The 12,862-nt window shown below is 44.4% G+C and overlaps 1 protein-coding gene across 1 annotated transcript in view; it reads left to right on the top strand.

Annotated features, from left to right (window-relative positions):
• Nucleotides 1–5,659: 5,659 nt before the first annotated feature.
• REEP5 (receptor accessory protein 5) overlaps nucleotides 5,660–12,862 on the top strand; it is a 40,291-nt gene continuing 33,088 nt past the window's right edge. The window contains exons 1-2 of the mRNA XM_047863575.1: nucleotides 5,660–5,859; nucleotides 6,586–6,679. Coding sequence (XP_047719531.1) covers nucleotides 5,742–5,859; nucleotides 6,586–6,679 — 212 coding nt within the window. The 5' untranslated portion in view covers nucleotides 5,660–5,741. The remainder of the gene's footprint in view (nucleotides 5,860–6,585; nucleotides 6,680–12,862) is intronic.

Here is a 12,862-nt window from a genome sequence, read left to right as displayed (position 1 = left end):
ATTGAGAGAGCTTGCACAAGCGGGGAAGAGGGGCAGAGGGAGACAGAAAAAGAATCTTAAGCAGGCTCCACATTTGGTGCAGAGTGTGACAGTGGGCTTGATCCCATGACCCTGGGATCACAATCTGAGCCAAAATCAACAGTTATACACTCAACAACTAAGCCACCCAGGCGTCCAAGAAAAACAGTTTAAAAAGTAGAACATACAAAGAACACAGGCCAATATCTCTAAAGCAAAAATCCTCATCATAAACTGAATCCAAACAATACATTAAAAATAATTGTTCACCATGATCAAGTGGGATTTGTTCCCTGGATGTGAGGATAGTTCAATATTAGCTAATCAATCACCATGATACATCACATCAATAAGAAAAAATACAAAAACCATATTATCATTTTAATAGATGCAGAAAATTCTGTCAAATTCAGAAATTTGACAAAGTACAACATCTATTCTTGATAAAAACTCTCAACTATGTAAGTTTAGAGGAAACATAACTCAACATAATAAATGCCACATATTAAAAACCAACAGCAAACTCAGTGATGAAAAACTGAGAGCTTCTTCCCTAGTATCAGGAACAAGACAAGGATGTCCACTCTGATCACTTTTATTCAACATAGTACTGGAAGTCCTAGCCACAGCAGTCAGACAAGAAAATGGGATAAAAGGCATCCATATTGTTAAGGAAGAAGTATAACTTTTACTGTTTCAGATGACATGAGAACATATATAGAAAACCCTTAAGACTCCACCAAAAAACTACTAGAACTGATAAATGAGTTCAGTAATGTCACAGGATACAAAACAATGCATAGAGATTCATTACATTTCTTTTTTGAAATTCATTACATTTCTATATGCTAACATTGAAGCAGCAGAAAGTAAAATTAAGAAAACAATTCCATTTACAATTGTACCAAAAACAATACTATAACTAAGAATAAACTTAACCAAGGAGGTCAAAGAACTATACTCTGAAAACTATAAAACACTAAGGAAAGAAATTGAAGATGGCACAAACAGAAAGACATTCCATGCTCATGGGTTGGAAGAACAAATATAGTTAAAATGTCCACACTACCCAAAGCAATCTACAGATTTAATGCAATCCCTATCAAAATACCAACAGTGTTTTTCACAGAACTAGAACAAAGAATCCTAAAATTTGTATGGAACCACAAAAGACCCTGAATAGCCAAAGCAATCTTGGAAAAGTGGTATCATAATTCCAGATTTCAAGTTATACTACAAAACTGCAGTAATTAAAACAACGTGATACTGGCACAAAAATAGACACATAGATCAACAGAACAGAATAGAAAGCCCAGAAATAAACACACGTTTAGATGGTCAATTAATCTTTAACAAAGGAGGCAAGAATATCTAATTGGGAAAAGACAGTCTCTTCAACAAATGGTGTTGGGAAAAGTCGACATCTACATGCAAAAAAATGAAACTGGACCACTTTCTTGCACCATACACAAAAATAAACTCAAAATGAATTAAATACCAAAGTGTGAGACATGAAACCATAAAAATTCTAGAATAGAGCCAGGCAGTAATTTCTCTGACATTGGCTGTAACAACATTTTTCTAGATATGTATATATGTCTCTTGAATCAAGGGAAACAAAAGGAAAAATAAACTATTGAGGCTACATCAAAATAAAAAGTTTCTGCACAGCAAAGGAAACAATCAACAAAACTAAAAGACAACCTACAGAATGGGAGAAGATATTTGCAAATGACATACCCAATAAAGGGCTAATATCCAAAATATAAAAAAAGAATTTATACAACTCAACACCAAAAAACCAAGTAATCCAATGAAAAAATGGGCAGAACATAGGAAGAGACATTTCTCCAAAGAAGACATACAGAAATGCAAAAAGACACATGAAAAGATGGTCAACATCACTCATCAGGGAAATGCAAATCAAAACCACAATGAGATATCACCCACCTCACACCTGTCAGAATGGCAAAAATAACACAAGAAACAATAACCATTGGCAAGGATGAGGAGAAAAAGGAACTCTTGTGCTCTGTCAGTAGGAACGCAAACTGGTGCAGCCACTGTGGAAAACAGTATGGGGGTTCCTCAAAAAATTGAAAATAGAATTACCATATGATCCAATAATCATAATTCTGGGTATTTGCCCCCCAAATACAAAACACCACTTCAAAGGGATACATGCACTCCTGTATTTATTGCGACATTATTTACAATTGCCAAATTCTGGAAGTGGCCCAAGTGTCCGCTGATAAAGAAAATAAAGTTATATAAAATACAAAGGAATATTAAATCAGCAATAAAAATGAAGGAAATCTTGCTGTGGGGCCTCCCCACTGGGTGGGGGCTGGTGGCTCAGGCAGTGAAAGAATTCACCCAAAGCACAATAAAGGTGATAGAAGTTGACTTAATATATTGCCAAAGAGCAGCGGGCAGGACAGCAAAGAAGAGGCTGTCTGTCATGAGAAGATGGTGAGGGGCTACAGTTATAGGATGGAGTAAGGGAGTGTGGCAATGTGTGGAATTTCCCCTTTTTTGGTATCTTAGGAACTGTGCCTGGTTGTAAGCAGCCCATTGGTTGCTTAGGGCCTATGGCTTAATGGGCCTGTGTGGTTTGTCTCGTGATCACTGTGGGCCCTTTTGCCTTGCTTAATTAAGTTTCCACCGCTCAAGCCTGTTGCCTAAAAGTGACCTCTACACTTGCCATTTGCAACAACGTGTATGGATCCACAGAGTAAAATGAAGTAAGCCAGACAAAGAAAGAAATACTGTATGATTTCACTCATATGTGGAATTTAAGAAACAAATGAACAAAGAAAAAGAACAGACTCTTAATTATAGAGAACAAACTGATAGCAGAGGAGAGGGGGGCAGGGGGCTGGGTGAAATAGGTGAAAGGGATTAAGAGTACACTTATCCTGGGGTGCCTGGGTGGCTCAGTCGGTTAAGCAGCCGACTTCGGCTCAGGTCATGATCTCGAGGTCCGTGAGTTTGAGCCCCGCGTCGGGCTCTGTGCTGACAGCTCAGACTGTTTGTTTCAGACAGACAGCCTGTTTCAGATTCTGTGTCTCCCTCTCTCTGACCCTCCCCTGTTCATGCTCTGTCTCTCTCTGTCTCAAAAATAAATAAACGTTAAAAAAAAAAAATAAAAAAAAAAAAGAGTACACTTATCCTGATGAACACTGAGTAATGTATAGAATTGTTGAACCACTACATTGTACACCTGAAACAAATATAACACTGTCCATTAACTATATTGGAATTAAAAAAATAAAACTATATTGGAACTAAATAAATACAGTAACATTTAAAAATATGTTTTTTTAAAAAGTACAACATATGGAATGTCAGACAGTAATTGTTATGGAGAAAAGCAAGCCAGGGACTAGAGAGCATTGGGGGTTGCAATTTGGGATCAGAGAAGGCCCCACTGATGTGCCATTGGAGTAAAGACCCGAAAAGTGAGAAGAGACAGTTAAGTGGTTACCTGGAGCTTACCAGATAAGGGAGGGTTCCCCCATATCAGTACTACTGACATTGAGGCCTGGATAATCTTGTTGTGGGAAGGCTGTCCTGTACATGGTAGGATGTGTAAGCAGTATCCCTGGCTTCCCCAGCTGTGACCATCTGTTTGATAACCAAAGATGTCTTCAGACATTGCCACATGTCCTGTGTGGGGCAAAATCACCCCTAGTTCAGAACCATGGAGCTAGAAGAAGGGTGAAAGGCCTAAGGAAGGAATGCGTTCAGCCTGTTTGAGGCACAGCAAGGAGGCAGGCAGTAGATGAAATCAGAAGACAGCAGGATGAATTACATCACCTATGACAGATGGAAAGCTCCTGGAGGGTTCAGAGCAAAAAAGAACACACTTGACCCACATTTTATTTATTTTTTTAATTTTTTTTTTCAACGTTTATTTATTTTTGGGACAGAGAGAGACAGAGCATGAACGGGCGAGGGGCAGAGAGAGAGGGAGACACAGAATCGGAAACAGGCTCCAGGCTCCGAGCCATCAGCCCAGAGCCCGACGCCGGGCTCGAACTCACGGACCGCGAGATCGTGACCTGGCTGAAGTCGGCTGCTTAACCGACTGCGCCACCTAGGCGCCCCTTGACCCACATTTTAAAAAGATCCAATTGGCAGGGCATCTGGGTGGCTCAGTCGGTTAAGTGACTGACTCTTGGTTTCTGCTCAGGTAATGATCTCACGGTGGGATTGAGTCCTGGATCCAGCTCTGTGCTTGTGGCATGGAACCTGCTTGGGATTCTCTCTCCTCTCTCTCTCTCTCTCTCTCTCTGCCCCTGTCCCACTCATGCTTTCTCTCTCAAAATAATAAACTTAAAAAAATTTTTTTTTTTAAAGGTCCAACTGGCTGACACATTGAGAATTGACTGCAGGTGGAAAGACAGAAATGGACAGTTCATTTGGGAGGCTATCACAATAATCCCATTAATTTTTTATTTGGTTTAATTTTGTTCACTGATGTGACTGGATGGTGGCGGGAGTACTGAGAGAATTGAGCTAAGAATTTCTAAGGAAGAAAAGAGGAAGTAGAATTAGAGTAAAAGCAAAGGAAAAACCCAGGAGTGGGCAAGATAGCTTTTTTTTTTTTTCCCAGAAATGGAAGGCAGTGCTGTAGCTAAGTCAATCTGAAAGAGCAGAGGGGTTGTGTTGGACAAAGAGGAAACTCTGGGGGGCAGTTTGTGTGCAGAGTCAGTGAGTGCTAGGTACTCAGGAACCATAGGCTCTCGTCTGTAAGTAACTGGGAGTTTTGAAGCTTAATAAGCAATGATGAAAGCTCTACCCCAGTGTGCAGATCATAGGAGTCAGAAAGAATAATTTCAAAAGGAGTTTCCTGAAATAATATGGTGAGACATAACAAGAGCCAAAGTTCAGGTGGAGGAAGAGCAGGAGCTGGACATCCTGAAGGCCGCAAAGTGAGGCCCTGCCCTAAATCTTGGAACTACCTTCTCACGGTATTTTGCTTGTACGCAACTGCAGACTACTGACTCCCCTGGGACAGGGGGTAGGGGAGTGGGGATGAAAACGTTTCCAGGATATCAGACATTAATCAAATTCAAGTCCACCACAAAAAGGTTTAAGTAGTGCAGTCCTTTCTTGGAAAGGGTGTCCCCCAGGGGAGGGTGTTTTAAGTCTCTTCAAGAGTCTTTCCAAAAAGGCTATTGAGAAAAACTATGCTGAGTTCTGGCATTGGGGGAAAAAGCATGTCTCCGACAGGAGTTCTTTCAGGGTGGTCGTACATTTCAATTTTTAGATTTCAAATGCCTTAGTAGGGTTAGCACAGTAGTACAGGCACATCAGACCAGTCCCACTACACTGAGGGTGGGGGCAACAAGGGCACCTGCCTCTCCCTTTCCACCTGCTTTTGCACTCATCGGATTTGCGAAGGGAGCTCGTAAGAGTCTCACCCGTCTCTACCCTCCGTGGATTAAGGCTGCTAGACGCGGGGTACGGTCGCTCCGCCGGGAGCCGCTGCAGCTCCGGCCCCTTGCCACTGCCAGGGAGGCGCAGGTCGGGCCGCTGGCCGGGTGTGGCTCTGGTGGCGGAGCGCGGGTGGGGCGGGCGGGGCGGGGCGAGGGGCCGCGCGGGGAGCGGGCCGCGTCAACTAGCGCCGGTCCCGCCCGCCTCCCGCCCCCGCCCCAGTCTTCGCGCTCAGCCCCGGCACTAGGAGCAGCCCGGGCGGCGGTGCGAAGGTACTCGCCATGTCTGCGGCCGCGAGAGAGAGATTCGACCGGTTTCTGAAGGAGAAGAACTGCATGACCGACCTTTTGGCCAAGCTCGAGGCCAAGACCGGCGTGAACAGGAGATACATCGCGCTCGGTGGGTGCGGGGTCGCCGCCGCCTGCTGGGCCCCGGGAGCAGCTGCTGCACCAGCTGCAGGGGAAGCGAGCGGGAAGGGGGTTCGGAGGTCGGTGACAGACGGGGGCGAGAGGCATCCTAGGGGTCGTCTGGCCGCCCGGGAAGGCTTGGGGCCAGAGACCCCGTCGGGGCGCCCGAGCTGCGGCGGCGGGGGTGGGGTGGGGGGGCGCTGGCCTGTGTCCGCGGCCCAGTGGCGGAGCGCCCGGGGAGCGGGGAGGGCCGGCGCTGACGTGTCTGTCCCCGCGGCCGAGTGCCGTGTCCCAGTGGCCTTGCGCAGGCTAGGCTCGGGATGGCAGGGGCCTCCTGCGGGAGGGCGCGCGGGCACGCTCCTAACACTGTCCGTGGAGCTCAGTACAGAGAAGGGTGTCCCCGGGAGGGGAGGGGCCGCGGGCAGGCGAAGGAGTCGGGGCCTCTCCGGATCCTCTGTGGAGCCGGGTTCCCTGGGCTACTGCGCGGTACGGCGGGGGAGCCCTGCGGAGGGAGAGCACGAGGAACGGCTCGAAGGTAGGGGCTGCCCGGTTATCCCCAGACTCACTGCAAAGCCCGCAAAGGCGCGGGCCCCACCTTACGGCGGTTTGTTTTTCTAGATCGCCTATACCCGGCCAAGCCTTGCGGTGTGGGCGGGAGCTGTCCGGCTTAGCGCTTCTTGTCCCACAAGACCCACTTCTCTCATCCTCATGTCTCCAGGTGTCATTGGGCTGGTGGCTTTGTATCTGATGTTCGGTTATGGAGCTTCTCTCCTCTGCAACTTGATAGGATTTGGCTATCCGGCCTACGTCTCGTAAGTGGCTCCCCCCCCCCCTCCTTTCCTCCTCTTCCCTCCCCATCCCCCATCCAGGGCTGCCCTAGTTACTAACACAACCGCATTTTCCTGGGAGAGCGGTCAGTGCACCAGAAGGTAGTAACTGCTTAAGGTTACACATTTTAGAGCCTTAACTTGATGCCTGATCTCCTGATGACTAGCCGAAATGCTTATTTCATCAGATTATGTTGGCAGGGTGGGTGCCTTCTAATTGATGCACAAATGGAAAGCGTTACAACAAAGTCGTCCTGCCTTAACTGGTGGGGAGATCTTAACTGGGTACAGAAAGCTGATTCCTTCTCCTTAACAATTATTTAAATGGATATTTCTCCTTATATGTATGTGCACAGACAGTAAAACCCCATCAAATGGGACTTCCCTAATTCAGAATTAATGTTAATGCAGAAACTGGGGAGACTTTTGCTTTCATGATTTTGAAAAGACTGGCTACTTCTTACAGGCAAATGGAAAACACCCTAGGATAAAAATAAAAACAACCTTATAAAATGCATTCCTAATATAGATCCTTGGTTGTAGAAATGACTCATTTATATAATTAAGCTTTAAAATGTATCTGAATTTATTACTACTTGAGGTTTTCACCCTACAATGTTTATTTTGAAAATATTCTATCTACAATTTTATTTTTTCATTCATTCAAATAGGAATTCTTCCCCACAAATGAATTGTTTTACTCTACACCACTACCCGAGAAAGCTGGTGGGTTTTGCTTTCATTGAATTGGTCTCTGCAACTTTTCTCGCCTATAGAGATAAAGGAAAACATTTAGGCTGGGAGGCTAAGACACAGATAAACACATTTATTACATCTCGGGTCTATTACAGGGCAGGCTAGAATTTAATATATGACTAGAAAGAAGGAAACATGTTTTAGAAGTTAGTTCTGGTTTGAACAATTAAATTGAAGTGACATAAGTAGTTGCTGTATTAGTTGGGTGCATATCCTTAGTAGCACTCCGTGAAGTCTGGCCATATTAGGATACTACTTGCTTATGAATTTGGAGGTCCTGTCGTCATGTTGAGAAAAGCGTTTACCCTTATCCGGTATTACCTGCTAAAGCACCATTGAGGTTGCATATGTATACCAAAAGATTGTGAAGGGCAGACCAGGAAAACTGGTTTGACTTTCAGATCAGTGAGAAAAAGTATAAGAATAAAAGTTTTCCAAAAATGTAATCTACTGAGAATATGGTGTAGGTGTATATAGAAAGTTTGTAGGCAACACTGATTATAAAAATAGCATGTGGGCACCTTGGTACCTCAGTCGGTTAAGCTTCTGTCTTGATTTTGGCTCAGGTCATGATCTCATGGCTTTATGAGATCCAGCCCAGTGTTGGGCTCTATACTGACCTTGCAAAGCCTGCTTAGGATTCCCTCTCTGCCCCTACCCTGCTTATGCACACTGTTTCTCTCTAAATAAATAGATAAACTTAAAAAAAAAAAGGCTTGCACCACATGTCTATGATAACAGACAAAATAACATAAATGCACGTTCCTTCTGATTGTGTATTCTACTTGCAAGAGTTTTTTAAAAATTTTTTTCAATGTTTATTTATTTTGAGAGAGAGAGAGAGAGAGAAACAAGTGGGGGAGGGGGAGAGAGAAGGAGAGACAGAATTCTAGGCAGGCTCCACACCATCAGTGCAGAACCTGATGTGGGGCTCGAACTCACAAACCCATGAGATTATGACCTAAGCCGAAATCAAGAGTCAGATGCTCAATGGACTAAGCCGCCCATGTGCCCCAAGAGTTTCTTTAATAAAAAAGAGTTTGAAGCATTTTTCAGGTTTGTAGTTCAGAGGTTATTGATTATATTTTGAACAAATCTTGGGTGGCATTTTAGTAACTGTCTAGCTACTTGAATTATTTTGAACTAGCAAGGAATACAGATTTTTGGAAATACTGAAGGATAAAAAACTTTTCCACATCAGTACCATTTGGTACATAATCCTGTGAGAAACATAACCTTCTCTGTTGATGTGATGAGATCACTGGTGTGGGCTTTAGTCAAGTAAAAATCTGTTTCTAGGTGGGCTATGTATATTCAGATATGTGCGGTACTCTACATGACTAAAGGTGCAGACAGAATTCAAGTATGTTTCTCCTTGACCTGAAGTGGATTAATTCCAGCAGTAACCTCATTTTCAGTCATATTTTAAAGCAAGTCAATTTCAGGTTTTTCTTTTTGTAATCATTTGTTTGTAGTCATTTATTCATTTTCTGCATAGTCAGCTGAATAGTATTGGCTCTTTTTACCTCCAAGAAGCCAAATGCTCTTGTCTATTGCTCATAATTCTGTGAAATGATAGAGACAGTCATATTTCTGAGTGGGCCAGGTGGGTGGGTTTTATATATTTTAGAATTAATTCTATTCACTGAGTATACTTTCCTTTCTATTTGAATATTCTGAGGTAAAGTGACATTTGTAGTATACCTTACTAGGGGTTGGAAAAGTGCTAAAAATCTAATAAAGGGAATTTCATGATTTAAGCAAAAATTCGGGAAATAATGAGCATCTCTAGAGTGGTATTTATTCATAGGTTGCTTCCTTTTTGTAGACGCAACTCTTTTACCTATAAAATAAAGATAAGATTCTCTGACCATAAGGAAATTAAGTGACGATTGCTCTCTGTGGGTATTTGGACTTTTCTCTAAAACAATGGTTCTCAGCCTTAGATGCCCATTGGAGTTATCTGAGGAGCCTTCAGAAGTGCTGAGGCCTAGTCCCAACCTCCAGAGATTCTGGTGTAATTGGCCTGGGATGCAGCCTGGGTTTGGGGGATTCAGGCTCGTTGGTCTTTTACAATTTGTAAAGGATTCTAATGTCAGCCAATGTTGAGAACGTGTGATGTACAGCAGCAGCAATCTGTGCTTGTTACACTTGAAAATGGGGTACAAGGGAGAGAAAAATGGCCTGCTGACCCTGGGCCCCACCTGGCCTCTGCTTTGTCAAGGTGATGTGGAACTGTGTGCATAGTACGAAGCACACAGACCCCCCTGTGAGTAAAATTCAGGCAGTCAATGTTAAACGTTAGTCTAATCAAGTTTGTTCATCGCTTAACCAGTGTAATTGTGTAATTGCCAGAAACCCCTTGAAAATGGTGTTATTGGTGGCACCCAAATCAGTGTTAGTTAAAATGTGGGGCACCTGGGTGGCTCAATCGGTTAAGCTTCCTACTCTTGATTTTGGCTCAGGTCATGCTCTCATAGTTTCGTGAGTTCGAGCCCCATGTTGGGCTCTGTGCTGACCCTGAAGAGCCTGTTTGGGATTCTCTCTCTCTCCCTCTCTTTCTGCTCCTCCCCAGCTCATGCTCTGTCTCTCTCAAAATAAACTTAAAACAATTATTTAAAAAAAATGTGATCTGTGAACCCTTTCCCTTTAATAGTTCTCCTTGCCTCTTATAATTCTCCCTGTGCTCCCCAGCCAGAGTTATTCTAAACAATATGGGTTCATCTATTTAGCAAAAGTCAAATCCAGCCACATGCCAGGCACTGTGGCAACACTTGAGGTACACGATGGGCTGAGGTCAACATGCTCTCCATTCTCTTTGAATGAATGGTCTACCTACATGCACTACAATAAATAAAGTAGTGACACAGTGTGGTAAGTAAGCCCTGTGAAGAAAATTGACAGGGAGCTGGGGTAGGGGATTGCGGGAAGGACGCCCTTTCCGTATTTATGTGAGATACCATCTGGGTTAAAGCTTGAGGAATGAGAAAGTGCCAGGCCAGCCAAGAGCAGAGCCAGGCCAAGGGAGCAGCATGTGCCAGGAACGGCGCCTTGGAAGCTCTGAGCCGGAAGAAAGGTGAGATCGACCCAGAGAGGTGCAGATGCCATCAGGCAAGGCTGGTGGCTGGTTAATAAGTGTAGTTTTTATTCCTGGTAGTTTGTAGGGAGTTGGCAGGTTTTCTGATTGCCTTGGATGGGTTTTAAATAGGGGGTGACATGAGGGACGCCTGGGTGGCTCAGTCAGTTAAGCTTCCAACTCTTGATCTCTGCTCAGGTAATGACCTCGCAGTTTGTGAGTTTGAGCCCCGCATCCGGCTCTGTGCTAATGGTGTGGAGTCTGCTTGGGATTCTGTCACTCCTCTCTGCTTATCCCCTGCTTATGCTCGCTCTCAAAATAAAGAAAGAAACATAAAAAAATTTAGGGGGTGACATGATATGATTTACATTTTAAGGTCATTTTGGCTACTGTGATCTCTGGAAGGAATTAGCCATCCTGCAAAACTCTTGCCAGTCTCAGCCTTTCTCACCTTCAGCTTTTGCTTCCACTATTTCCTCTCTTCTCCCTCCATCGTAGGGAGGCCCACAGATTGTATGTAATGGTCAGCACTGGGCTTAGAGGCTGCAGGGCACAGAAATAAAATTTGGAAAAGCTCATATGGCTTCATTGCTTATCCTGTGACTCACCACCTTGGGAAAGCTGTGGGTGGGACCCTGGCATTACCTGGCTTCAGGTGAGGTTGTGGCATGTTGGAACACAGACAGCTGGAGGCCTGGCTCCTGGAGGGGCAGTTAGTGCCTTATGAGGTACCCCCTTCCTACTGGTTACTCTTTAAAAAAAAATTTTTTTTAACGTTTATTTTTGAGATACAGAGAGTGGCAGAACATGAGCAGGGGAGGAGGAGAGAGAGAGAGAGAGAGAGATAAAGAATCCGAAGCAGGCCCCAGGCTCCGAGCTGTTTGTCAGCACAGAGCCTGACGTGGGGCTCAAACCCACGAACTGCGAGACCATGACCTGAGCCGAAGTTGGACACTCAACCAGCTGAGCCATCCAGGCGCCCCCCACCTACTGGTTACTCTTATTTTCTGTGTACATCATTTCCGTATGTTTCCAGACTTTTTGGCCACACTGTACAGGCACTTTGAAATCTAATTCCAGCCTTCTCATTGGCAAGAGCTATTGACAGAATTGCTGTCATCTCTTTATTCACTCTATTCCTGAGAAGAGAAGGCAGACCACTGCATTGTAGGAACTCTGTTAATTAAGGTAGACCCACCCCCATGCTGCCCATTTTTTTGCCAAGATATAATTCACATGCAACCTTTTTAAAGTGTACAATTCAGTGTTTAGTATACTCATAAAGTTGTGCAATCATCACTGCTATCTAATTCCAAGACATTTTCATCACCCTCAAAAAGAAACTGGATCCATTAGCATTCACACCCTATTTCTCCTATGCCCCAGTCTCCAGAAACCACTTACAATTTTCTGTCTCTATGGATCTGCTTGTTCTGGACTTTTCATATAAATGGAATCCTGTAATATATGGCCTTTTGTTTCTGGTGCAGCCTTGCTTTTGTTTGGCCAGAGGGCAGAGGGAGGGAGGGAGGGAGGGAGAAGGAGAGTAGGGGGGCAGGGGGAATCTTAAAGAAGCTCCATGCCTAGCACGGAGCCTGATGCAGAGCTTGATCTCATGACCAAGAGATCATGACCTGAGCCAAAATCAAGAGTTGGATGTTTAACAGACTGAGCCACCCGGGTGCCCCAGTACAGCCCTGCTTTTAGTGGCATTGCACAAATAAGAGTCTTTCTGAAAGATGCCCTGTGAGCGTGTGCTATGCTGCACCCTCACATGCAGAGTCTGTTGCCAGAGACCTAAGGTAGCCCTCACCAGGGGTCCTCGAGTGGGTGCTAGTCTTGTCCCTGCTTCTTTGTTCAAATGGAATTATGAGGGAAAGTCTAATGACTTTCTTTCCTCTTTAAAAAAAAATTTTTTTTAACGTTTATTTTTGAGACAGAGGGAGACAGAGCGTGAGTGGGGCAGGGGCAAAGAGAGAGGGAGACACAGAATCTGAAACAGGGTCCAGGCTCTGAGCTGTCAGCACAGAGCCCAATGTGGGGCTCGAACCCACAAACTGTGAGATCATGACCTGAGCCTAAGTCAGACGCTCAACCGACTGAGCAACCCAGGCGCCCCTAATGACTTTATTTTCTATTTTTGCTTTTGTCCTGCAGAGAAAGGAAAGGAGGAGAGTTTGCTTTCTATCCTACTCAGCAACTTAAAAAAAATTCCACAAAAATGTCTATTAACTTTTATTTTTATTTCATTTTTTCATAAAGATCAGGCTACCACCTTCCTGGGACTATCAGAGTTGGGCCTTAGAGATCAAGCATGTAATCTAATTCCTTTGGTT

Source organism: Prionailurus viverrinus, chromosome A1, assembly GCF_022837055.1.
Source record: "Prionailurus viverrinus isolate Anna chromosome A1, UM_Priviv_1.0, whole genome shotgun sequence".
Lineage (NCBI taxonomy): Eukaryota > Metazoa > Chordata > Mammalia > Carnivora > Felidae > Prionailurus > Prionailurus viverrinus.
This window is presented reverse-complemented; position numbering and strand designations above follow the sequence as displayed.